At 43.2% G+C, this 26,575-nt stretch overlaps 1 protein-coding gene across 2 annotated transcripts in view; it reads left to right on the top strand.

The window, feature by feature from the left end:
- Nucleotides 1-26,575, top strand: part of ULK4 (unc-51 like kinase 4) — a 951,013-nt gene that overhangs the window by 892,943 nt on the left and 31,495 nt on the right. For both annotated transcript variants that reach the window (XM_077491567.1, XM_077491568.1), the window contains exon 36: nucleotides 21,130-21,218. In XM_077491567.1, the coding sequence (XP_077347693.1) occupies nucleotides 21,130-21,218 (89 nt within the window). The remainder of the gene's footprint in view (nucleotides 1-21,129; nucleotides 21,219-26,575) is intronic.

Raw genomic sequence — 26,575 nt, forward strand, 5'->3', positions numbered from 1 at the left:
TTGTTGGGAGACCTCAGTTGTAAGGTTGCATTACTGGACTCTGTTAGGTGTGTTTCTGAGTTGGTAGCTCTTTCCTGTAAAGAATCTTTTTTTATTTGTTTGTTGTACACAAGGATAAAGTGGTTTTGAGACTGAAAAGAAGATAAACTATTTTTGTTATTTAAAAAAAATTTTTTGGCTTACGGTATTTTACAAAAGTAGAGGGTATTTTTTATAATTGTATTGACAGAAAAAAAAGCTTTACATATTTTTGCAATTGAATCTAACTAGAAAAATGGATATATCGTGTATGAATCTTGGATGAAAACTTTTATAAATACACCTGTATGTGTTCTTTTGAGAGAGTTTTAATGCACTTTAATGCTATCTAAGGTTATGTTTTTACAGTTGATTATTGGCTCGATTTCCTGGTGATGAATCATTAGTTTCACATTAATTTAATTTGTGTATATTCTTGCCTGCTATATGCATGCCCTTTTGGTTTCATATTTTATGTCTTCCTTTTGTGTTTAGTATCTCTATTCTTTTAGACAACTTTTCCCTGCTGTACAATAGATACGTTTTACTAGCATCTTTATTACCTGCAGAGATTTTGCATTTCAGAAATTAACTGCATTTACATATCAATTATACTATTCTTTATGTCTCATCTTTTCTATTAGGACTGCATAAAAGGAAGAGGCCTAGTCCTTTATTAGCTTCATAAAGACACGTAATTCCTATTAAAAAGCAACAAACTAGCAATTAAACGAAGATATAATTGTATGTTCTCACAAAGAAAATCACCATATATTCCTAAAAGACATGCTATACAGAATGCATGAGAGATTAGAAGCAAAGCCACATTATTTTACAAGTTTTTCTCTTGACAAAGTAACCAATACACTAATACCAGGCAGGGTAATTTAGAGTATAGTCAAGCTGAACAGCTGCAAATTGCAACATTATTTCTTTTACTGACAATAAAAACATAATATAATGGGATGCCTTTTGTCACAGAAGGTCCATGAGCAAAAAAAAAAAACAAGAAAAGCAGCAGTTCCAACAGTGACTTACCTGTAGGTCACATGCTACAGCCTGCTTCTTCATAATTGCCTATCACTACCTCTTCCCTTGTCTGCATTATAATTATCCTGATCATCATGTGGCTACCCTACTTCCATGAAGCTGTCAGTGAGTGAACATACAAGAAATAAAGTATTTGTTTATAACATAGTTTATAGGTATCATTAGGTCCTTTAACTACATTGGGGGGCCATTTAAATGAAAGGGTGTGTGTTGGATTGGGCAATGCAAACCAGAAGTTGGACAGGAATATAAGAACCGTGCTAAGGAGAATATGAGATGTAACCATTTTTTGCCTTAAAGTGTTGTCAAGCCTAAGCCCTTGTACACACGGTTGGAGATTCCGACAACCAAATCCGTCTGAGTAATTCCGACGGATTAATTCCGGAAGAGGTCCGGAAGTGATGTTGCATACAAGCGGTCGGACTAAATTGTCGGAAAATCCGATTGTACATAACGTGATGACGTTATTTCGTTACGACTGGACTAAGTTCAGGCTAGTAGCCAATAGCTTTGGTCTAGGAATTTGATCTGAGCATGCGTGGCACTTTGTCCGTCGGAGTAGGCTACACATGATCGGAGTATGTCCAATCGGAGCATTTTGTCAGAAAATTTTACCGGCAAGTTGGAAAAGTTGGTCCGTCGGATATTCCGACGGAAACAGTCCGATGCAGACCACACACAGTCGGAATATCCGTCAAAACGGTCCGATAGGACACATTCCATCGGAATCTCCGACCGTGTGTACAAGGGCTTAAACTTTTTCTAGTTTTGGATAGAGTGGGGAATGATTGTTGGGTTTTTAATTCTAACAAGGGGTCTGTTAGAGAGATTTACCCATACTTCCTGTTTTGCAGGCAGAGGTTTCACCAGAAACATTTTTTTCAATAGATATATAAGCAGAAATAACAATGTGACAGAGGTTTTATCCTTCCCTTACTGTTTTTGTTAGAGTTTTCTTCACTTCCTGTCAAGCGAAATGTCAGTATAGTAGTAAAAACCTTGAGGATTCTAACCTTACCCCAATCTATCCAAAAATAAGAAATAAAAGGTTGTAGCTGGACATACTTTATAAGGTATTGCCGTGGATATTTTTGTGTAGGCAATTTTCTTTTTTCAGGCCTGGAGATGTGTGTTTTTTGTGTGCCATCTCTTTAACCACTAGCCGACCAGCTGCCACTGATATATGGCAGCAGGTCGGCTCTGTTACTCGAATCAGCATACCGGTGTGGCGCTTTGCATAATACACACAGCAGGCGCATGCCAGAGCCCATGTGCATGTCCAGCGGCTGTGATTTCTGCCGGCCACCTGCGATCGCTCCACAGAGAGGCAGGGAGGGGAACTGTCAATCTAAACAAGCAGATCCCAGTTCTGACAGGGGAGTAGAGAGAGATTGTCTGTTCCTAATGATCAGAAACAGCAATCTCTCTCTACTACCAGTCAGTCTACTCCCCCACAGTTAGAAACGCCTCCCTAGGAAAAACTTAACCCCTTGATTGCCTCCTAGTGTTAACTGCTTCCATGCCCGTGTCATTTATACAGGAATCAGTGCATTTTTATAGCACTGATCGCTGTATAAAAGTGACTGGTCCAAGAAAGGGTCAAAAGTGTCCGATCTGTCTGCCGTAGTCCTGTTAAAAATCGCTGATCACACCCATTATTAGTAAAAAAAAACTATAAAATAATAAAAAATGCCATACATTTTCCCCCTATTTTGTAGACGCTATAACTTTTGCGCAAACCAATCTATATACGCTTATTGTAATTTTTTGTTTTTTTTACCAAAAATATGTAAAAGAATACATATTGGCCTAAACTGATGAAGAAATATATTTTTTTACATTTTTTTGGGGGGGGGGGTATTTATTATAACAAAAATTTTAAAAAAATTACTTTTTTTCAAAAATGTTGCTCTTTTTTGTCAATGTAGCACAAAAAATAAAAAACGCAGAGGTGATCACATACCACTAAAACAAATCTCTATTTGTGGGGAAAAAAGGACATAAATTTTGTTTGAATAACCTGAGGGATTATTAGCAGTAAGCATGGATTCATGTAACCATGGATTCATGAAGAATCGTTCTTGCCAAACCAATCTATTAAGCTTCTATGAGGAGGTAAGCTGCCATCTAGATAAAGGAGGGCATTTGACACAGTTCCCCATAAACATTTACTGTGCAAAGTAAGATCTGTTGGCATGGACCATAGGGTGAGTACATGGATTGAAAACTGGCTACAAGGGCTAGTTCAGTGGGTAATGATAAATGGGGAGTACTCAGAATGGTCCAGGGGTGGGTAGTGGTTCCCCAGGGTTCTGTCATGGGACCAATCCTATTTAATTTGTTCATAAATGACCTGGAGGATGGGGTAAACAGTTCAATCTCTGTATTTGCGGATGATACTAAGCTAAACAGGGCAATAACTTCTCCGCAGGATATGGAAACCTCGCAAGTAGATCTGAACAAATTAATCGAGTGGGCAACTACATGGCAAATGAGGCTTAATGTGGAAAATTTTAAAATAATGCATTTGGGTGGCAAAAGTATGAATGCAATCTACTCACTGAGGGGGAGAACCTCTGTGGAAATTAAGAATGGAAAAGGACCTGGGAGTCCTAGTAGATGATAGGCTCAACAAGCTGCTGCTAACAAAGCAAACTGAATATTGGCATGCATTATGCCTGATGGGTTTACTTCCTCTTTCATTCCCTGCAAAGGTAAAGTATAATGGACTACTATGCATCGCATAGTAGTCCATTATGTGTCACTTACCTGACACAGGAGCCAGTGAAGTCACCGCTGTCCACTGTAGTCCGGAGCGTCCATCTTCTCCGTGGGTCTTGCCGCACCGTCGCTGTCATTCGGCGAAGCCGCGATGGCGTCACTCCTGCGCATGCGCACGGGAGCCGCCACTCGCGGCATATCGCCATTGACCGCGGCGCGCTCAGTGCGCATGCGCGCCGCTGTCAGCGGTGCCTGTCTTTCGGCAAATATCTCCTAAACCGTGTAGGTTTAGGAGATATTTCTTGGACCTACAGGTAAGCCTTAATCTAGCGTAAGGGTTTACAACCACTTTAAAAAGGGGATTAACTCGAGAGATAAATGGATAATTCTCCCGCTCTACAAGACTCTGGTCCGGCCTCACCTGGAGTATGCTATCCAGTTCTGAGCACAATTCCTCAGGAAGCATGTGCTGGAAATGGAGCTAGTACAGAGAAGCAACAAAACTAATAAAGAGACTGGTGGATATTAGTTATGAAGAAAGGTTATGAAAACTGAACTTATTCTCTCTGGAGAAGAGTCTCTTGAGAGGGGATATGATTTCAATTTACAAATACCATACTAGTGATCCCACAATAGGAATAAAACTTTACCATGGAAGGCAGTTCAATAAGACAGGTGGCCTCTCATTAAAATTAGAAGAAAAGTGGTTTAACCTTAAACTGCATAGAGGGCTCTTTACTGTAATGCCCCATACACGCGATCAAATTTTCCAACAACAAATATTGGATGTGAGCTTGTTGGCGGAAAGTCCAACCGTGTGTATGCTCCATCAAACATTTGTTGCCGGACTTTCTAGCAGGTTCTCAAATTTTCCGCCAACAAATGTTTGTTGTCAGACTTTCCGATCGTGTGTACACAAGTCCATCAGACAAAAGTCCACGCATGCTCCGAATCAAGTAAGAGCCAGAGATATAACTGGCGTTCATAATGGAGATATCATGTACTACGTTTGTAATTGTTGGCCAACATTTGTGTGACCATGTGTATGTAAGACAAGTTGGAGCCAACATCCTTCGAACAAAAAAATTCAGTTTTGTTATCGGAAAGTCTGATCGTGTGTAACAGGGCATTAGAGTGGCAAGGATGTGGAATTCCTTTCCACAGGCGTTGGTTTCAGTTGGGGAGCATCGATAGTTTAAAAAAACTATTAGATAAGCACCTGAACGGCCACAACATACAGGGATATACAATGTAATACTGACATATAATCACACACATAGGTTGGACTTGATGGACTTGTGTCTTTTTTCAACCTCATCTACTATGTAACCGTTGTCAAAGTGATGCAGTGGCCAATCGCAAAAAATGGCCTGGTCATTAAGGGGGTAAATTCTTCCGGGGCTGAAGTGGTTAAATAATAAGTTAGTCAACAATAAACTAAACATCTACAAGTGTACCAAGTTTATTGCAGTTATTTGTGAAAGAACATTGCGTGGTCCCTACTGTGATGGCTTTATTATGAACCCAGTCATCAAGGCTCAATTACCATTGCTGCCTATTATTCCCCAACTGAGGAAAGCTTTCTTAAGCTGCTTTTTCCCCCAACTATCTAATTAATACTTAACCTTCACAGCCTGTAAAGATTCTATCATGACTTATGCTCTCCGATCACATGAATTTTACTTTGACGTTAATTAGAAATTCATCTAGCTACACTTTTTTCCAGAAGGATAGCAAGACGGTGGAAGTCAGTGCCTTGGGATCTTTTTAACAGATGATTAGGAATACACCTTTGTATAGATTAGACAGGTAATTAAAGTTTTTAGTGCTTAAACTACCCATTCTAAATTGGAATAAATGGGGATATGAATGCCAACACTGAAAGATGGCTGTGCCATGGAGAATCTGCCCTGTAGTTTTTACCCTCGTACCACATAGTGTTTATGCTCATATTTAAATTCAGCAAACACTGTAAATATTTGCCCTGCATTCCGCCATGAACAGTTAACCTTAAAATATCTGTATAGAAGAGTACTGGATGTTTTCTGCATTGTTGGTTTCTTTGGCAACCAATGGCTCTGAATGAAAAAGCCTTGTAAGTGGCATCATTGAGATGCAGCATGAGGTTCAGCAGTTATGATATGGGCTTTCTTCTTGATTATTTTTTTCTTGATTAGAGTAGTTACAATAATAACTCCGAGAACATTCATTTTGATGATAATGGCAATAGCGAAAATATAATTACCCAGACATATAAGTGTTCCCTTTGTTGTTTATTGTTGTTGTTACTGTGTACCAGAACTGAAAGATCTACCTGATTTTATTTTTCTGCAGCAGTGTATTGCATTATCAGTTACTTTACTATCAGCAAACTTCTGTGTATGATAATTCTATACGGGGGAACAGATGTCAGTGGGGCATAAAGTTAGGGGAATTTACTGGAGCAGCTGTACAAGGCAACCAGTCAGCTTCTAGCTTTAATTTTTAAAGCTTAAGGCCAGGGTCACACTGGTACGACAAACGCTCTGACATTGGGAGCTCATGTCGCATGACGTGTGAAAATCAATGTTTCCCTAGGGGGGGTCTTAACTGGTCAGACACAAGTAGGTCCAACTTTGAAAATGCTCCCTGCACTACTTTGGTCCGACTTTGATCCTACTTCAGCCCATTGAATATCACTGAAGTCAGATCAAAGTTGGATCACCGTTTTGACTGATCCGACATTGGCATGCGACTTGTGCTCTGATGATCTTGAATGGGAACTCCAGGCCAATTTTTTTTTTAAAACCGGCCCTTCGGTCTGGTATGGATTTTAAGGTGAACCCCCAAGTTGAAAAAATGGCGTGGGGGTCCCCCGAAATCCATACCAGACTGTTATTCAAACACACAGTCCGGTATTATAGCAGCTCGGTCATCTCTTCCTATCTCTTTTGCCATCGTGGGCTCTTCTGTGTCCTCTGCTAACATCTTATGCCTCTGTCGGTTCTTCTCCCCTCTCTGATTCTTCTCTGCTCTCTCTCCGGTTCTTCTCCCTCTGTCTGCTGTCTTCTGCCGGGTCTCATCTGCTGTCTTCTCGCTCTTTTGCTTGTTCTTTTGCCCAGTCTTCTCCGCTGTCTTCTCCCTCTGTTCTTCTTCCGATGTTGACTCAACGCTCTCTCCCGCTGTAATGCCAGGTGCACGGTGTGCCACTACTTATAGTGGCATGGGACGAGGTCACCGGAGGCATGCCTCTTATGACATCACCGCCCATCATGCCCTGGGTGGTGACATCATAAGGGGTGGGGCCTCCAGATGATGTCACACAGTGACCTTGCACCAGGCCAATATAAGTAGTGGCACACCACACATCCAGCATTAGAGCAGGAGAGAGCATCGAGTCAACATCGGAAGAAGAACAGAGGGAGAAGACAGCGGAGAAGACCAGGCAAAAGAGTGAGCAGACAGAGGATGAGACCTGGCAGAAGACAGCAGGCAGAGGGAGAGGAACCGAAGAGAGATCAGAGAAGAACTGGAGAGGGGAGGAGAACCAATAGAGGCAGAAGACTTCAGAGTAGGACACAGAAGAGCCAGAGAGGGGAGAAAAGATCAGAAGAGACGACGGAGCTCCATGGGGTTGATAATAATTTAAAAACATGTATAATGTGTTTTATTTTTGACACTTTTTTATGTGAATGGGTAGGGGGATGCCCTTGTCCTCATCAACATGGGGGGGGGGGGTGTAGGGCCCCCTGCGCCAAAGCACCCACCTCCCCATGATGAGGGCATGCGGCCTGGTATGGTTCGGGGGGGGGGGGGGCGCTTTTTTATTTTTCTTTTAGCGTGGAGTTTCCCCTAAAGATTAATACCAGACACAGTGCCTGGTATTGTTGCGGATTGGACTTCAAGTAGCAGGGCAACATCAGATTAAAAGTGGTAGGACCGTCGTGTCATACCAGTGTGAAACCGACCTAAATGTATAAACTAGGGCCAGAAAATGATTCATTACTATGCACAGCTGCCTCAGATTCGGTCTGCTCAAGTTCTAATAAAATTTCCCCGGTGAGTATAGCTCTTTCCCTGGAACTTCACAAACGAGAGCTTTCTTATATGGTGGCATATGATGGGGTTGATTCACTAAAACTGGAGAATGCAAAATCTGGTGCAGCTGTGCATGGTAGCCAATCGGCTTCTAACTTCAGCTTGTTCAATTAGGCTCCATGCACACTGAAGCTGATAAACTGCAGTTTATTGGAGTTTGGGCGTTTTTTGTAAAAGCCCATAAACTCCACTCTATGTTAGCCTATGTGTCCATGCACACATGGACGTTTTTCAGCTTTAATGAGCAGTGGAGTTTATGGGCTTTTTTCTGAACGCCAGAAATTCGCGTTCAAAGTGCCGTTTTTCAGCGGCAAAAAACGACAAACGCTCATTAGCGCTCATTAACGCTCATTAACGCTCGTTCATTAGTGTTCGGCATTCTATTTTTCAATGCATTGTGGGATTTTTGGAGTGTCCTCTGTGTATTTTTATAAAAAACGCCCATTAACGCTAACGCTGTAAAACGCTCATTAACGCTAGTATAAAACGCTGTTAAAAGCAGGTTTTTCAACCAGCATTTTCTGCCAGCAATCTGGCGTCCAGAAATAGCTTTTTTGAGCTTCAGTGTGCATGGAGCCTTAGGCTTTGACAAAAAAAACAATCTGTTAACTGATTGGTTTCTATGCCGAGCTCCACCAGATTTGGCACAGCTTTAGTAAATCAAACCTACTGTGTTTTTCATGATTTTGTGTGATGTAGAGAAATGCTTTTGGTGTCTTGGCTATTTGGGTTTCCCTTTAAAACATAAAGTTGTTTGCAGATTGGCGTGTGACTTGTATTGGCTATAGAGGCATAGGGGTTGATATACTAAAGACAAATAGACTGTGCAGTTGCACTCATTTCCCCAGAGCTTAGTGAATGTGGTGAAGCTTCACTATATAAAGAATACCCAATCGGTTGCTAGGAAATTAACAACAGTGATTTTGCTTGCACACGATTGGATGATGAAAATCAGCAAAGCTTTTCCACAATCACTAAGCTCTAGGAAAAATTAGTGCAACCACACTTGCAAAGTACACAGTCTTATTTGCCTTTAGTAAATCAACCCGATAGAGTGCTAGTAATTACCACCAGCTGTTCTTTCAGTCACCAGTTCTTGTGTTTCCATTGCACAGACTGGCACAGCAAAGTGAAGTGAGAGATGAACATTCCCTAACTGACTCTATCATATTTGTAGGATAAGCTATAGCTTTTTCTACATAAGTTCTGTAATAAGCAGGAAGAGCACAAGTGTTAAAGAGAATCTGTTGGGATATATTTAGGGCCCTTTCATACTGAAGAGTTTTTCAAGTGCTTTTGCGTATAAAAAAAAAAAAAAAAAAAAGTGCCTGAAAAGCTCAAGAAAAATGCTTCCCTCTAAAATCAATGAATGTGTTCACACTGGGACTGTGTTCTTTCAGTGCGGAATCCTGCTTGCAATATCTTTGGAGCATGTATGGGGAGCTAAAACATCCACACCAAAAACACATCTTCCCATTGAAAGCATGGTAAGATTGCAGCAAAAATCTGGTAAAAATGCATCCATGATGCGTTTTTGGTGTTGTTTTTGGGGCACAAAAACCACACTGCTATTGTGGTAAAATCGTAGCGAAACCATTGCATTTTGCCGATGCGTTTTTGCCGTGTTTGTGCAGTGAATCAGTGTGAAAGTACCCTTAGGTAAGTTGTTACTACCAACTTTTTTCAATATAGAGGTAAGCTCAAGGGCTATTATCTTTATACTTCTTTAACTACTTAGTAGGTCACCTACCTGGAACAAGCATAGCATATGGCATGTCCCAACACTTGATGAGAGCCAAGCTGCTTGCACCTTTAGAAATAAGTCCACAGATAACTCCTTAACAGCTTCAAAAAAATAAGCTATTTATGGTCTGTGGAGAACATAGTCAATGCTACAATGGCAGATGTTTTCCATGCGTAACACAAAGGCCCAATAGATAACGTATAAATCCTGCATGCACCTGAAACCTACAAATGAAGTACAGTTAAGAGAAAAAAGTACTTTCTTTTTCTTTTTGGATAGAGTATGGAATAGGCCTGTATTTCAGGGAGATTTCCCTTCACTACCTGTCCTACAGGTGCAAAAAGAAGTAAGGCCGTGTACACACGGGCGGACTGTTCGCTCAACTTTGTCCGCTGAACAGTGTTTCAGCGGACAGTCCGCTCGTGTGTGGGGCTTCAGCGGACAGTTTCAGCGGACAGTTTGACGAACAAAGTTTTTCGGAAATTCCGAAAAACTGTCCGCTGAAACTTGGTTTGAGCGGACAGTCCGCCCGTGTGTAGGCCACTTTCGAAATGAGCAAACTGTTCCCGCTCGGAGGAAAGTCCGCTCATTTCGAGCGCGTCTCCAGGTAGGCGGGGCCCGCGAAGGAGACGTCGCGGGCCCCGCCGCCTGGTATGGACTTAAAGGGGAACCCCAACGCCGAAAAAAATCAGTGTGGGGGTCCCCCCAAAGTCCACAACAGACCCTTGTCCGAGCACGCTACCCGGCCGGCCAGGAAAGGGGGGCGAGCGAGCGCGCCCCCCCTCCCGAGCCGTACCAGGCCGCGTGCCCTCAACATGGGGGGTGCCTTGGGGAAGGGGGGGCCGCGCGGCCCCCCCACCCCAAAGCACCTTGTCCCCATGTTGATGAGGACAAGGGCCTCTTCCCGACAACCCTGGCCGTTGGTTGTCGGGGTCTGCGGGCGGGGGGCTTATCGGAATCTGGGAGCCCCCTTTAATAAGGGGGCCCCCGGATACCGGCCCCCCACCCTATGTGAATGAGTATGGGGTACAATGTACCCCTACCCATTCACCTGTAAAATAAAAGTACCCAAAAAAAAACACAACACACGAGATAAAATATTTTATTGCACAGCTCCGGGGGTCTTCCGTCTTCGGGGGTCTTCTCGCCGGACTCCTCCGCTATCTTCTTGTAGCTCTTTTGCTAGCGGAGGAGTCCGGCTTTCTTCCTCCCCGCCGCCGGCCTCTTCTCCCGACTTCGGGGGTCTTGTCCCCCTCTTCGGTTCTTCTGCCGGGCCACCGCGCCTTCTTATAGCTCTTTTGCAGGCGGTGGCCCGGTCTTCTGTCGCCGCCGCCTTCCGTTCTTCTGCCGGGCCACCGCGCCTTCTTATAGCTCTTTTAGAGGCGGTGGCCCGGTCTTCTGTCGCCGCTGTCGCCTTCCGGTCGCCTTCCGTTCTTCTTCTCCAGGAGATGTTGACACGTCGCTCTCTCCGTCCGGAATGCCAGAGCCGCGCTGTGCGGCCACTTATATAGTGACAATGGGGCGGTGTCACATGGTATATGTCACATGGGTTGGTCACATGGTGACCCCGCCCCCTTACGATGTCATAGTCCCCATGTGACATCAACCCATGTGACCAACCCATGTGACATATACCATGTGACACCGCCCCATTGTCACTATATAAGTGGCCGCACAGCGTGGCTCTGGCATTCCGGACGGAGAGAGCGACGTGTCAACATCTCCTGGAGAAGAAGAAGAAGAAGAACGGAAGGCGATCGGAAGGCGACAGCGGCGACAGAAGACCGGGCCACCGCCTCTAAAAGAGCTATAAGAAGGCGCGGTGGCCCGGCAGAAGAACGGAAGGCGGTGGCGACAGAAGACCGGGCCACCGCCTGCAAAAGAGCTATAAGAAGGCGCGGTGGCCCGGCAGAAGAACCGAAGAGGGGGACAAGACCCCCGAAGTCGGGAGAAGAGGCCGGCGGCGGGGAGGAAGAAAGCCGGACTCCTCCGCTAGCAAAAGAGCTACAAGAAGATAGCGGAGGAGTCCGGCGAGAAGACCCCCGAAGACGGAAGACCCCCGGAGCTGTACAATAAAATATTTTATCTCGTGTGTTGTGTTTTTTTTTTGGGTACTTTTATTTTACAGGTGAATGGGTAGGGGTACATTGTACCCCATACTCATTCACATAGGGTGGGGGGCCGGTATCCGGGGGCCCCCTTATTAAAGGGGGCTCCCGGATTCCGATAAGCCCCCCGCCCGCAGACCCCGACAACCAACGGCCAGGGTTGTCGGGAAGAGGCCCTTGTCCTCATCAACATGGGGACAAGGTGCTTTGGGGTGGGGGGGCCGCGCGGCCCCCCCTTCCCCAAGGCACCCCCCATGTTGAGGGCACGCGGCCTGGTACGGCTCGGGAGGGGGGGCGCGCTCGCTCGCCCCCCTTTCCTGGCCGGCCGGGTAGCGTGCTCGGACAAGGGTCTGTTGTGGACTTTGGGGGGACCCCCACGCCGATTTTTTTCGGCGTTGGGGTTCCCCTTTAAGTACATTCCAGGCGGCGGAGCCCGCGACGTCTCCGTCGCGGGCCCTGCCTACCTGCACACGCTCGAAATGAGCGGACTGTTGCCTCGTGTGTGGGCGAGTCCGTTCATTTCAAAAGTTGTGCGGACTTAGTACGACGAACAAAGTTTGCCGTATTTGTCCGCTCAAAAAGTGCCGTGTGTGGGCGTGTTCGTTCATTCAAAAGTTTGAGCGGACTGTTTGACGAACTTAGTTTCGGCAGACAGTCCCCGCGTGTGTACGCGGCCTAAGAGGCTATCCTTCCAATGTGAATGCTATCCCCTTTTAGACAGGTATCACAGGAACAAGTGTGCCCTTTAGTAAATTTCCCCTTTATTTCTGTTCTGGTGGTAACTTTAAATCTCCCAAACAGCAATAAAAATTAACCTCTCACGCTATCCAAGTTTTTTTTTTTTTTTTTGTTTTGCTTTTAGTTCTACTTTAAAGTCAAATAATTATTGTACACCTGATCTGTGGATTTGCCTCTAACACTGCACTTGCACAAATGAAATACCAGCTTCCTCTTTCAGATTCCATGTATTTCTCACTGCTTCCCGTGGCGGACAACTGATTGTGTCCTCAGACCAAGGCTAGGACTCAGTGACGGCCTGTCCATAGGGGGCGCACAGGTGCCACCCCCCCCCATCCATGTGTCCGGCCCCCTAATCTACATGTGTGGCAATGGATGCATAGATTTCAATAGGTTTTTCTTTTCTTTAAGCACTTGAGGCTGAGGCTCTAATTGGATTCAAAAAAGGATGGGCTTGTGTGACAATAGCAAATTTATATTGGCTATTGTCTTCCTGATTCTCTTCCCAGGACAATCGGGAAGCAGCTCCTGAGGCCTGTTTGGCCGGGGGGGGGGGGGGGGGGTTGTTGTTGGTTTGCCGCTCTGCTGGGACTCGGTCAATAAGTGAAAATTCAGAGGCAGACAGCTAGTATTTTCAAAAGAAGGTCTGCTAAGATATCCCCTGTATTAAAGCAGCAATAAACCCAAAAGCAAACATTTATTATATTGGAGCTTACCAATTGTTAGATTTGGTGATCCAGCCAGTAGGTCTGTTTTTTTTAAAGAACGGGCTCTCCGGCAGAATGTATCAGTTACAGAAAAACAAACCATTCACCACTGACAGGTGCTTACAATGATGAGATATTTTTCATTTATGTAAAACTTTTATCCCAAAAGAAAAAAACCGTTTGCTGTAACTGCTTGTATCTAAATCTTCCAGTACATCTGTCCAAAGGTGTGCCCCTGTACCCATTCATCCAAAGTCACTCTGATACAGCAGATGAAAACAGAATGGAAAAAAAGCCAAAAAAATAAGAAAACTAATTCTACCACCACATCTAATAGTTGGTAAGCTGTAAAATATTACATTTTTGGTATTGGGTTTGATAGGGTTTTAACTATAAAGACAGGTTTGCCTAGCAGGGTTTCTGTTTGTTAGTGCATATTTGCATTTTTCTATTATTCACATAAGTTGTTATATGTTTGAAAATATTAAGTGCATTTTATAAAACTAGGAATTGTAGAATATGAATGCAGATTTTAAAGTGGACCTTTTGTATACTTCCAATATTACTACCAATAATGCTTTAGTACGAGTAATTTCTGAAGTGCTTAAATCTTAAATTACAGTTAGATGTGTCTTATGAGAACTGTAAACTAAAATTCTCCCACTGAAAAAACATGGTAAGGAGTATTATACTAATTGACATACGATCACTAAGGACCAGTCACAGGTTGGTGGTACATTATGGGTCTATTGTGCAGAGTCAGCCAACAATCTATGACAGGGGTGCTCAATCTTTTGAAGAGCGAGGGCCAGTTAAATTGTTTTGTAACCGGTCGTGGCCCACAATGAAATTAAATGGTTCACTACTTTACATTGTAGCAAAGTGTCATTTCTTCAGTGTTTTCACGTGAAAAGATATAATAAAATATTTACAAAAATGTGAGGGGTGTACTTTGTCACTTTCAAGATATACAGTATCTCACAAAAGTAGGTACACCACGGAATGCACTGTAGATATACTCTGCATTTTTTGCAGTATATATATATATATATATATATATATATATATATATATATACATACATACATACACACAGTATCTCACAGGAGTACACCCCGCACATTTTTGAAAATATTTTATTATATAACCACTTACAGACCGGACCATTTTGCTGGTCAAAGACCAGACCACTTTTTGCGATTCAGGACTGCGTCGCTTTAACTGACAATTGCGCGGTCGTGCGACATGGCTCCCAAACAAAATCAACGTCCTTTTTTTCCCACAAATAGAGCTTTCTTTTGGTGGTATTTGATCACCCCTGCGGTTTTTATTTTTTGCGCTATAAACAAAAATAGAGCGACAATTTTGAAAAAAACGCATTATTTTTTACTTTTTGTTATAATAAATATCCCCCAAAAATATATAAAAAAACATTTTTTTCCCTCAGTTTAGGCCGATACGTATTTTTCTACATATTTTTGGTAAAAAAAATCGCAATAAGCGATTATTGATTGGTTTGCGCAAAAGTTATAGCGTTTACAAAATAGGGATAGTTTTATAGCATTTTTATTAATAATTTTTTATTATTATTTTTTTTACTAGTAATGGCGGCGATCAGCGATTTTTATTGTGACTGCGACATTGTGGGGGACACATCGGACATTTTTGACACATTTTTGGGACCATTGTCATTTATACAGTAATCACTGCTATATAAATGCAGTGATTCCTGTGTAAATGACACTGGCAGTGAAGGGGTTAACCAGTGGGTGGCAGTGTAGGGGTTAAGTGTTCCTAGGGGTGTGTTACTAACTGTGGGGGGGTTGGGCTTTCATTTGGTGAACACTGATCTCTGCTCCAATCACATGGAGCAGAGATCAGTGTCACTAGTTGCTAGGCAGAATGGAGAAATGCTGTTTACACGACATTTCCTCCATTCAGCCGTCCCGTGAGACGATCGCGGGTATGCCCGCGGCGATCGAGTCCGCGGGTCCTGCGACCGGACTCATGGGGGTCCCGACCAGCGCGGGAGCGCGCCGCCGGTGGCACGCTCCCGATGGCAGGGCGGCATTGAAGATTGGACGTACCTGTACGCCAATATGCCTGCCCGTGCCATTCTGTCGACGTACATCGTCGTGCGCTGCTCGGGAACCGGTTAATTTCATGTGACAACACTGAAGAAATTACACTTTGCTACAATGTAAAGTAGTGAGTTTACAGCTTGTATAACAGTGTGTTTGCTGTCCCCTCAAAATAACTAAACCCACAGCCATTAATGTCTAAACTGCTGGCAACAAAAGTGAGTACACCCCTAAGTGAAAATATCCAAATTTAGCCCAAAGTGTAAATATTTTGTGTGGCCACCGTTATTTTCCAGCACTGCCTTAACCCTCTTGGGCATGGAGTTCACCAGAGCTTTACAGGTTGCCTCAGGAGTCCTCTTCCACGCCTTCGTGACGACATCAGGGAACTGGTGGATGTAAGAGACCTTGCGCTCCTCCACCTTCCATTTGAGGATGCCCCACAGATGCTCAATAGGGTTTAGGTCTGGAGATATGCTTGGCCAGTCCATCACCTTTACCCTCAGCTTCTTTAGCAAGGCAGTGGTCATCTTGGTGGTGTGTTTGGGGTATCCTTTTGGATTACTGCCCTGCGGCTCAGTCTCCAAAGGGAGGGGATCATGCTCTGCTTCCGTATGTCACAGTGCATGCTGCCATTCATGGTTCCCTCAATGAACTGTAGCACCCTAGTGCCAGCAGTACTCATGCAGCCCCAGACCATGACCCTCCCACCACCATGCTTGAATGTAGGCAAGACACACTTGTCTTTGTACTGCTCACCTGGTTGCCGCCACACACGCTTGACACCATCTGAACCAAATACGTTTATCTTGGTTTCATCAGATCACAGGACATGGTTCCAGTAATCCATGTCCTTAGTCTGCATGTTTTCAGCAAACTGTGGGCTTTATTGTGCATCATCTTCCTTCTGGGATGTCAGTCATGCAGACCAATATGATGCAGTGTGCAGCGTATGGTCTGAGCACTGACAGGCCGGCCCCCCACCCCTTCAACTTCTGCAGCAATGCTGGCAGCACTCATATGTCTATTTCTAAAAAGACAACCTCTGGATATGACGCTGAGCACGTGCACTCAACTTCTTTGGTCGACCATGGCAAGGCCTGTTCTGAGTGAAACCTGTTCTGTTGAACTTCTGTATGGTCTTGGCCACTGTGCTGCAGCTCAGTTTTAGGCAATCTTCTTATAGCCTAAGCCATCTTTATGTAGAGCAGCCTTTCTCAACCATTTCAACACAGAGGAACCCTTGAAATACAGTGGTGTGAAAAAGTGTTTGCCCCCTTCCTCATTTCCTGTTCCTTTGCATGTTTGTCACACTTAAGTGTTTCGGAACATCAAACCAATTTAAACAATAGTCAAGGACAACACAAGTAAACACAAAATGCAATTTGTAAATGAAGGTGTTTATTATTAAAGGTGAAAAAAAATCCAAACCATCATGGCCCTGTGTGAAAAAGTGATTGCCCCCCCTTGTTAAAACATACTATAACTGTGGTTGTCCACACCTGAGTTCAATTTCTCTAGCCACACCCAGGCCTGATTATTGCCACACCTGTTCACAATCAAGGCATCACTTAAATAGGAGCTGCTTGACACGGTAAGGTCCACCAGAAGATCCTTAAAAGCTACACATCATGCCGAGACCCAAAGAAATTCAGGAACAATTGAGAAAGAAAGTAATTGAGATCTATCAGTCTGGAAAGGGTTATAAAGCCATTTCCAAAGCTTTGGGAATCCAGCGAACTACAGTGAGAGCCATTATCCACAAATGGCGAAGACATGGAACAGTGGTGAACCTTCCCAGGAGTGGCCGGCCGCCCAAAATTACCCCAAGAGCGCAGCAACGACTCATCCAAGAGGTCACAAAAGACCCCACAACAAGGTCCAAGGAACTGCAGGCCTCACTTGCCTCAGTTAAGGTCAGCGTTCATGCCTCCACCATCAGGAAAAGACTGGGCAAAAATGGCCTGCATGGCAGAGTTCCAAGGAGAAAACCACTGCTGAGCAAAAAGAACATCAAAGCTTGTCTCAATTTCTCCACAACACATCTTGATGATCCCCAAGACTTTTGGGACAACATTCTGTGGACCGATGAGACAAAAGTGGAACTCTTTGGAAGGTGTGTGTCCAAGTATATCTGGCGTAGAAGGAACACTGCATTTCATAAAAAAAACATTATACCAACAGTAAAATATGGTGGTGGTAGTGTGATGGTCTGGGGCTGTTTTGTTGCTTCAGGACCTGGAAGACTTGCCGTGATAAAAGGAACTATGAATTATGGTGTCTACCAAGAGATCCTGAAGGAGAATGTCCGACCATCTGTTCGTGTACTCAAGCTGAAACGAACTTGGGTTCTGCAGCAGGACAATGATCCTAAACACACCAGCAAGTCCACCACCGAATGGCTGAAGAAAAACAAAATGAAGACTTTGGAGTGGCCTAGCCAAAGTCCTGACCTGAATCCTATTGAGATGTTGTGGTATGACCTTAAAAAGGCCGTTCATGCTCGGAAACCCTCTAATGTAACTGAATTAGGACAATTCTGCAAAGATGAGTGGGCCAAAATTCCTCCAGGACGCTATAAAAGCCTCATTGCACGTTATCGCAAACGCTTGGTTGCAGTTGTTGCTGCTAAGGGTGGCCCAACCAGTTATTAGGTTTAGGGGGCAATCACTTTTTCACACAGGGCCATGATGGTTTGGATTTTTTTTCACCTTTAATAATAAACACCTTCATTTACAAATTGCATTTTGTGTTTACTTGTGTTGTCCTTGACTATTGTTTAAATTGGTTTGATGTTCCGAAACACTTAAGTGTGACAAACATGCAAAGGAACAGGAAATGACGAAGGGGGCAAACACTTTTTCACACCACTGTAGTTCTCCAGTCTCTGGGAACCCCTGCTAAATATGAGAAATCTACAACTCATGATATATTAGTGTGATGGTCAGTAGGAAGAATGGTCCTTATACTTGTGATCATTGGGAAGAATTACCCCCTTACAAATAGCTGAAAAGATCAATGGTGTTGGTGGGAACTTATCCGAGAGGCAGAAATGGCCCAATGCTGAAGGAACCCCTAGCAACCTCTGGAGGAACCCTGGTTGAGAATCACTGATGTAGAGCAACAATTCCCTTTTTTAGATCCTCAGAGTTCTTTGCCATGAGGGGCCATGTTGAACCTCCAGTGATCAGTATGAGAGAGTGAGAGCAATTACACCAAATTCAACACACCTGCTCCCCATTCACACCTGAGACCTTGTAGTGCTAACGAGTCACTTGACATCGGGGAGCAAAAATGGCTAATTGGGCCCAATATGGACAATTTCACTTAGGGGTGTACTCACTTTTATTGCCAGTGGTTTAGAAATGAATGGCTGTGTGTTGAGTTATTTTGAGGGGACAGCAAATTTACACTCTTATACAAGCTGTACACTCATTACTTTACATTGTAGCAAAGTGTAATTTCTTCAGTGTTGTCACATGAAAAGATATAATATAATATTTACAAAAATGTGAGGGGTGTATATATATAGGGTAGTCTTAGAAAATGTGAACACGTTACAAAAACTATTGAATAACAAAACACTGATTGTTGGTAATGGATGCAAGTTAGAGATATTTCAACGTTTTATGTTGTTATCATTCACATAAACTGTAAAATCACCCCATGTTGGACTATTTAGTTGCTGTATATTAAGAGTTTCATGGTCTATTAATGGCAATAATTTGTGAAGAGTAAATAATCATTTTACAAAAAAATAAAGGAAAATCGATAGTATGCTAAATTCTGTTCTTACTGGAACTAGAGAAACGCTTCTGTGAAAGGTCAGGTGGCAGTAATAGACATTAAGAAAGATGGAATGTGCCATTTGGCATTTACTTCTGAATAAATCTGATGATTCACTGTAAGATACTGTATCAGACGAAGCATTAATCAGTGATCAGTGCATCATTTACATCCAAACAAAGGCCAACAATTCCCTCTGAGCAAAGAAGAACCACATTCACACAATGTTCCCAACATATTTCTCCTATGTAACCTTTAACTAGATGGCCTGTGATTTTCTATATCTGCTGGAGGATATTGCCAAGATTTTATACATGGCATGTGTACAGGAACTATCAGACTGGATTTATTAATGCATTGGTGAAAGCCAGACGGTCTCTCTTGACAGTTTTACAGTGATGTGGAATAGATGGTTTGTTGCCATTGTAATGTGGAATATCACTGTGTACCAGTACACCTAATATACCTGTATACTTGTACTTATCGTTTCTAATCTTAGTCCTATAGCACAGTGTGATTAATGTTGATGAAAATTAATATACAGGCAAATTTGCGTTAGAGATGTATTTTTTAAAATGTTAAAGTATAGCTTAAGGCAAAACTTTTTTAGTTTTGGATAGAGTGGAGATGGATTTTAACATCTGTCATGTTTTTATTGCTACCTCTGCCCCTGTTAAGGAGATTCACCCTCTCTATTTGTCCTCTTTACCGTTACCATCAAAAGTGAAAGTAAATTAAAATCCCAAATTTTGGGTTGTCCCCAGAACAGAAACATAGGGGAAATCTTACCATCAGGACACTAGTTCTGGTGACCTGGGGGGCCCTTTATTTCCGGGGATCTCCTACCACTTCCTGTTTTGGCTATGGTATAGGAAGTGAAGGTAGATGTCCTCAATGGGACACAGACGACAAAAAAAAACTGACAGGTGTTATAACCCTCCCCTTATTCTATCCAAAATTAAAAAAAAGATAATTGGAAACATTTGTATCGTGTCTGGTTCACGTAAGCATCAAGTACAAGATTTTATAAATTTTTTGTAAATGTCACTACTGTTTAAAAAAAAATCAGGGCTTACTTCCTCTTTAACAGCAGTGTTGTCAGTGTTGTCAGCCTACCACTCCCACCTTTGTTGACTGTTTGGCTGCCCATCAGGTCTGTGCAAGACTCTGCCAGACCTGATGCGAAGCTCAATGTCCCACCTGAAGGAGTGTGAGTGGTAGGCTGACAAAGTTTATACTAATTGAGAACAGATTCATAAATAATAATTTGCTTAGAAAACTGTATACAGTGAGGAATGATACCAGGTATAGAAAAATAGATTTTGGGTTTACATACACCCTTAATGCAGGCCATATGCGGTAATTTGTACAATTCCCCCATCAACACAGACAGTGCTGACAGGGGAATGAGCAATTGCCTTCTCCCAGTGAGTGGGAGAAGACAGTTATTATCACTAGCGATAATCAAAAGAATTAATCGATCATGTTGATACATTCAGCCTGCTCATTAACGGTTCGAATCTTGGCCAGATTCGAACCATGTATGGCTGGCTCTGAGGGACTTTGCATTTCAAACAGATCTGCTTTTTTGGTACACTCCTCCAACACAAAAGGCTTTAGGAAGGCATTTGGAAACAAACCATACACCCAAAATAAAAAGCCTCCGATGTTTCCAGGAGGCACAGTTGATGTCACTGTAGCAATGGGCTGAAGTGCATTCTTCTGCTGGGATACATTGTGGCATCAATTTTGCCTCCTGGAAGTACCAGAGGTCAGGTCCAAGGTGATTTATTTGTTTTGTTTATTTTATTTGTATAGTGATGTATAGTTTTGGAGTGTGAGCTGTATTTCCCTTGCCACATCTTACTCATTGGGAAAAGGAGACCATTCTTCAACTGGTGTTTAACATTAGCTTTACAGACAATACTAGTTTTACTCAGATTTTAATAATGGTAGCTCGCTCAGTGCTGATCGATGTAATGTTGCACAGTGTTGTAGGATCCCAGCATGCTTTACTATCAGCCTCTTGTTGTGTCTGTTCCCACATGTGTTTCTTAAAAAAAAAAAAAAGCCTTCATTCTGACTTCTTTCCACCCTAGATAACATCAAACGAGAAACATTTACACAGTCTAAAGAATGATGGAGATCTTCTTATCCACACTCTGGAGAGACTTGCTCAGGATTCAAGGTGAGTCCCCTCGGGCAGAGGAATTTCCGCACCCTATACAAACGGCTTTATTTTTAAATACTAAATAACAACGTAATTGGTTTCATGTTACCCGTGTCAAGGAAGACTTTGCAGAGAACATGTAAGAATTTGTGTTTTGGGAAGCTGCGTGTAATTATATTTTGTGGCAACATATTTTATATAAATCTATATTGAATGTATTGAAGTCTGTAAGACACTATAAGATTATTAAAGAGGGGTTCCACCGCCGTTTTTTTTTTTTCCCCGCAATAATGTGTAAAATTAAGTATTCTAAATACTTTACTTACTTCTAAGTGCTGTCCGAGTCTCTTGCAGCCGTTTTTCTTTCTTCAAAACTTATTAGGAAAACGTCTCCAGGCGTTTTCCATTTTGCCTGTGGGCATGTGAAGCCCACAGGCATTGTCTTCCGGGGCACAGTCCTCCTGAACTCCCATCATGCGATCGCATGCGCAGATCAATCCGCTCGAGCGCACACAACAAGCCTGGGCGCTGCACAGACTCCTGGGAAATAAAAACAACGATCCCAGGAGCCCCTGCGGCCGACAGGAAGAAGTGACCTGCCACTGAAGCCCCGCCCATTTCCGCAGCGGCTCCGCCCCTTTCCTGAATCTCCAGAGGCAGAAAATTTGAAAGAAGAAGAAAACAGAAGAAGACAGCAGAAAGGTAAGGGGGTTACCTAGCGATTAGGGAAGGGGGGATCACATAGACTTAGGACTGTTAATTAGGGTGGACCTCCGCTTTAATAGAAATAGAAATAATACATTAAAAATAGTATATGCAATTATAACTATAGTAAAAAATAAGCATTTTTCATGCTGAAATTTTAAATATTTACCAGTCTCTTTGTACCAAACCGGTAATTTCTAATAATGGTTAAAAGTACCCACAGACATGAGATGATGATTGTTGCCAAATCTGCGTGCTAACTTATATCTGGCTGATAGCGTAATCATTATTGCATATATTTATGAACGCTGTGACCAGAGTAAAGTTAGAACTCTTGATCTGCATACTTGTTCCAGATTAGGAAGTTAAAGAATGAAAGCCACTGGATTAGCATTACAGCCAGTTAGCTAGCATTTTTAGCAGCAGAGTTTAGCAATAGCAGCTCTATATTTCCCTCTGTGTAGGTATCGTGAAATAAGCTTGAAGCAACTGTCTTGAGCAGCAAGTTTTATGACCCAGTAGCAGTAATAGGAGTTTATTTATTGTCTGCCGTTTTATACACATATATAACAAAGTGATGTGATGCAATAATAACCGCAAGGGAGTTTATCCTTATCAGGTCAGAAAGACTAAAACATTGCCTAGTACTGGAAGAATACTCTCACTCGAACTGAATCCTGCTTATTTTTCCAGGGAATACCTTTTTCATGACCTGCACATTTCACTTTGGCACAGAAATTTTTTTGATGCTGCAGAGTTTTACTATACTATCAGTGCAATAATATATACTGCTAATGCAATTAGTGATGTTACGTTATGTGTGTAGAACCAACACTTGACATTTACAGTCATTAATGTTTGCAGTCACCTGGGATTTCCTACATAGTAAATGGCAATTTTTGTCGAATTCCATTGCTCAGTTATTGCAAGCTGCGTTACAGATAATTATTAGTGTTGGCATCATTGTCAGCACACTGCCAGAGAGGAGGGCCATTCTAGAATGACCTTTAGAATGTAAGCGATGCAGAAACACTACATACATTTGATAAAGGAGATGGTGGAAGTTGGGTACTCAGCAGTCAAGGAATGAGAGTAATGGTGGCCATGCATGCTTTGATAAAAGATCAATTTATTTTCAGAACAATCTCTCCCAATAGGAATCATTGACTGATAGTTGAAAACACAATTGTTTGATATGCCACACACAGGAAAGTAGATTTTGATCAATAGTTAGAAGATACAATTGTAAATTAATGATTATATCCTTGTTTCCACCATGCAACCTCATAATCCGAAGAACTGACATACAATAAAATTTATGACCAAATTGTGTCAGTGCTGCCAAATGATTCAAAATGATTGATAGTCTTCAACCATTGATAATCAACTCATTTTGATCGAATATGATGGAATCTAACTCGGTTGGAAGGGGAAGTTATGGCTTTTTAGTTCGTTTCTGATTCCATCACTCTAGTTGGATCACACTTCAAAAAAAAAAAAAAAGAGCGTACGTAGCCACAAATAGATGGATAGGAATGAAGTAGGTTTATTTAGTTTGTTTTTTGTTCAATAGTTTTTATTAAATCAAGAAAGGAAAATACAGAACCATTAAAAGATATTAGATATCCGAAATACCAGCATGACACACAGGCCAACAGTACAAAGTCCTCATTGTTCAAATATCTTAAAAAGCTAGAAGTAGTTAGGTTTTAAATTTACTTTTAAAAAATATTTTAAAGTTGGGACCAAATAAAGCAGAGCATTCCTAAAATTGAGGACTGCCTGAGTTAAATATGTAAATTCTATTTATTCCTGTTAAGATGTTTAACATTTTTAAACATCCACAAAAATGGATTATCAAATACCGTAATTTTCCTTTCCTGGTGGACTCCATGGCAGCTTACATGTGGATTAACCCAGCCTCCTTGCCAATTCTATAGGACCTCACTCCCATAAATTTGAGCTCACTGCTAGACACTGCGTACTAGCCAACTCTTGACCAATGGGTGGGACCTCCCCCTTCCATGGAGTCCATCAATAAAGGAAAATTATGGTAAGTATTTGATAATAAATTTTCCTTTTCCTGACAGACTCCATGGCAGCCTACATGTGTTAAATAACTAGCCAATCCACACGGGTGGGTATGCTGAACAAAGAAAATGTAATATAACCCATCAACCGACAGGATTCTTAAACCAAAGTTCACAGAAGATAGAGAAGCAGGCTCTGACGTAATGTGACATAAAGGTATTAATGGAGGCCCATGAGGCCACTTTGCAGATGACGTCTGGAGCCACATGCCGGGCTGCTGCCCATGAAGCCGCCATACCCCTAGTGGAATGTGCTGTCACTGCCTCTGGAGGAGCCAAACCCTTAGCCCTATAAGCCTACTGTATGGACTGGACAATCCAGGCCGCAATCGTTCTGGTCGAAGCTCGCTTCCCTTTATTACTGCCAGAGTGCAAGATAAACAGGTAGTTGGAGCATCTAAAGAAGGAAGTAACTTGTAGGTATTCCCTCAGTACTTCACCTACATACAGAGGATGAGCTTTGGTGGACCCCTGGGCCTCAAATGTAGGTAGGACAATTTCTCCGCATTCATGGAACACCGAGGTTACTTTCGGGTTTGAGCCGAGCATAGGGATGAGGACCTTCATGACCCAAGGACCCGATCTCAGAAACCCTTTTGGCTAAAGTGATGGCAACTAGGAAGGCAACTTTTGCAGAAAGGTCCTTAACAGAGAGCAAAGCTGATCCTGAGGTACTGGAGTCAGACAGTGAGTCAAGAACAAGGGGAAGATCCCATTTGGGGAATCTTGGTCTTCTTTGGGGCCTGAGCCCCATGTAAGAAATGCTGGATTAGAGGCTGAAAGGCCCATGATACTCCAGAGAAGGCCGTCAAGGCCAAGACTTGGACCGTTAGGGAGCTGATGGATAGAGACAGATCTAGGCTGGATTGGAGGAAACTCAGGATATCCTGATCTCCTGGATCTCTGAACGATCTACCCATAGAGGATGAGAATCCAACGAACTTGCCACATATTCTCCCATAAACCTTATTGGTGCAAGGGTGCAGGACTGCCCCCTGAGAGAGAAGGTCCGGCCTGGAAGGGAGAAGTGCCGTGTCCTGGAAGCTGAGCTGGATCAGGAGGGGAAACCATGGCCAGTTCGGCCATTAAGGTGCTATGACCACCACTTCGACCACTTCTCTGTCTCTGAAGAAACTTGAAACTTGAAGATGAACGGGATCAGGGGAAAGGCATATACCCTGTTGAAGTTCCACTGATCCAACAGAGCATCTACTCCGAAGGCCTGGCTGCAGCGGCCCTGTCAGAAACCATGAAACAGACTGAGAAAGAAGTACAATCAAATCACACTTGTTTATTAATAAAAATAAAAGGTAAATAGAAAAAAGCGTAGTCAAGCATAGCCAGAGTCCTGAAGCCAGATCGGGTAGTCAGCCAGGCTGGAAGTCAGGGATCCAAGGAGAGCAACCGCAAGCAGGATAAGAAGCCAGGTGGGATGTTAGCAAGCCAGTCTTGAAACAAACAGCAGAAGATGGTTACCTGTGATGTGACCAACGCGAAGGCAAATGAAAAAGTGAGCAGGAAGGCTTTAAATAGTCAGGTCAGACGAGCATCATCGGGAACAGCTGGTAACTGTGGAAAGAGAAGAGAGCTGCCAATTAGCCGACAGCTGAGCGGCCAGTCCAGAGGAGAAAGGGCTAAGCCAGCCCTGACAGGCCCCGAGTGTACTAATTCTTGATTTTGAAGTTGCAGGGGGGTGCAAATAGGTCTACTTTGGGATTGACTCCCAAGGACAGAATTCATTTGAGCTTCTGCACATGAAGGGACCAGTCGTTGTCTAACTGTGTGCGAGACAGGAAGTCCGCTTGGATGTTCTGAACTCCGGGGACGAAGATCACTGAAATATTGGCCAGGCTTTACTGAGCCCAGTATAAGATGGACTCGACTTCTTGGAGCAGGGTGGAGCTCCGGGGTGCCCCATGCCTCTTCACATAGGAGTCCGCTGTGGTGTCCATTTTCAGTAGAACTGACTCGCCTTTGAGGAGATGACTGAAAGATTGATGGGCACACCAGGCTGCCTGTTGTTCCAGGATGCTGGCATCGACCGTGACTCATGAGACAGGGGCAATAGAGTGGCAGGTGAGCAAGGGAGCCACCAGAACAGGCTGTTCCTCATCACTGAGGATATGTGAATGGACTGATTGATGTCCCCCAAATTCCATTGATGAAAGATTCCTATCTAAAAAAAGGGTGTTACCTCCACAGAGATCATTTGACCATGGGGGTCATATAGACTATCGTGACGATAATTTTTAGGCATTGTGAGGGCTTTAGGCATGAGGCGCTCAGAGCCCATGAGATTTTCCCTAAGATGACTGGGATCTTTTCCAGTGGGATAGAGTGGCTTTCCACCATGTCGCACTGGGCCCCTAAATATACCAGATGCTGGGCTGGTTCCAGGTGGCTTTTTCCCAAGTTTAGGAACAACCCAAATTCAGACAGTGTGGAGATAACCTGGTCCCTGTGGATAAACAGCCGCTCCTTGTCCTGGGACAGTAACAGGAGGTTGTCGAGATAGTGGTACAAGCGTATCCCTTTTGTTCTGATGAGGGCCACCATGGCCAGAAGAACTTTCAAAAAGAC

The sequence above is a fragment of the Lithobates pipiens genome, unplaced genomic scaffold, assembly GCF_037356315.1.
Source record: "Lithobates pipiens isolate NorthernLeopardFrog02 unplaced genomic scaffold, aLitPip1_a1.2 Scaffold_19, whole genome shotgun sequence".
Lineage (NCBI taxonomy): Eukaryota > Metazoa > Chordata > Amphibia > Anura > Ranidae > Lithobates > Lithobates pipiens.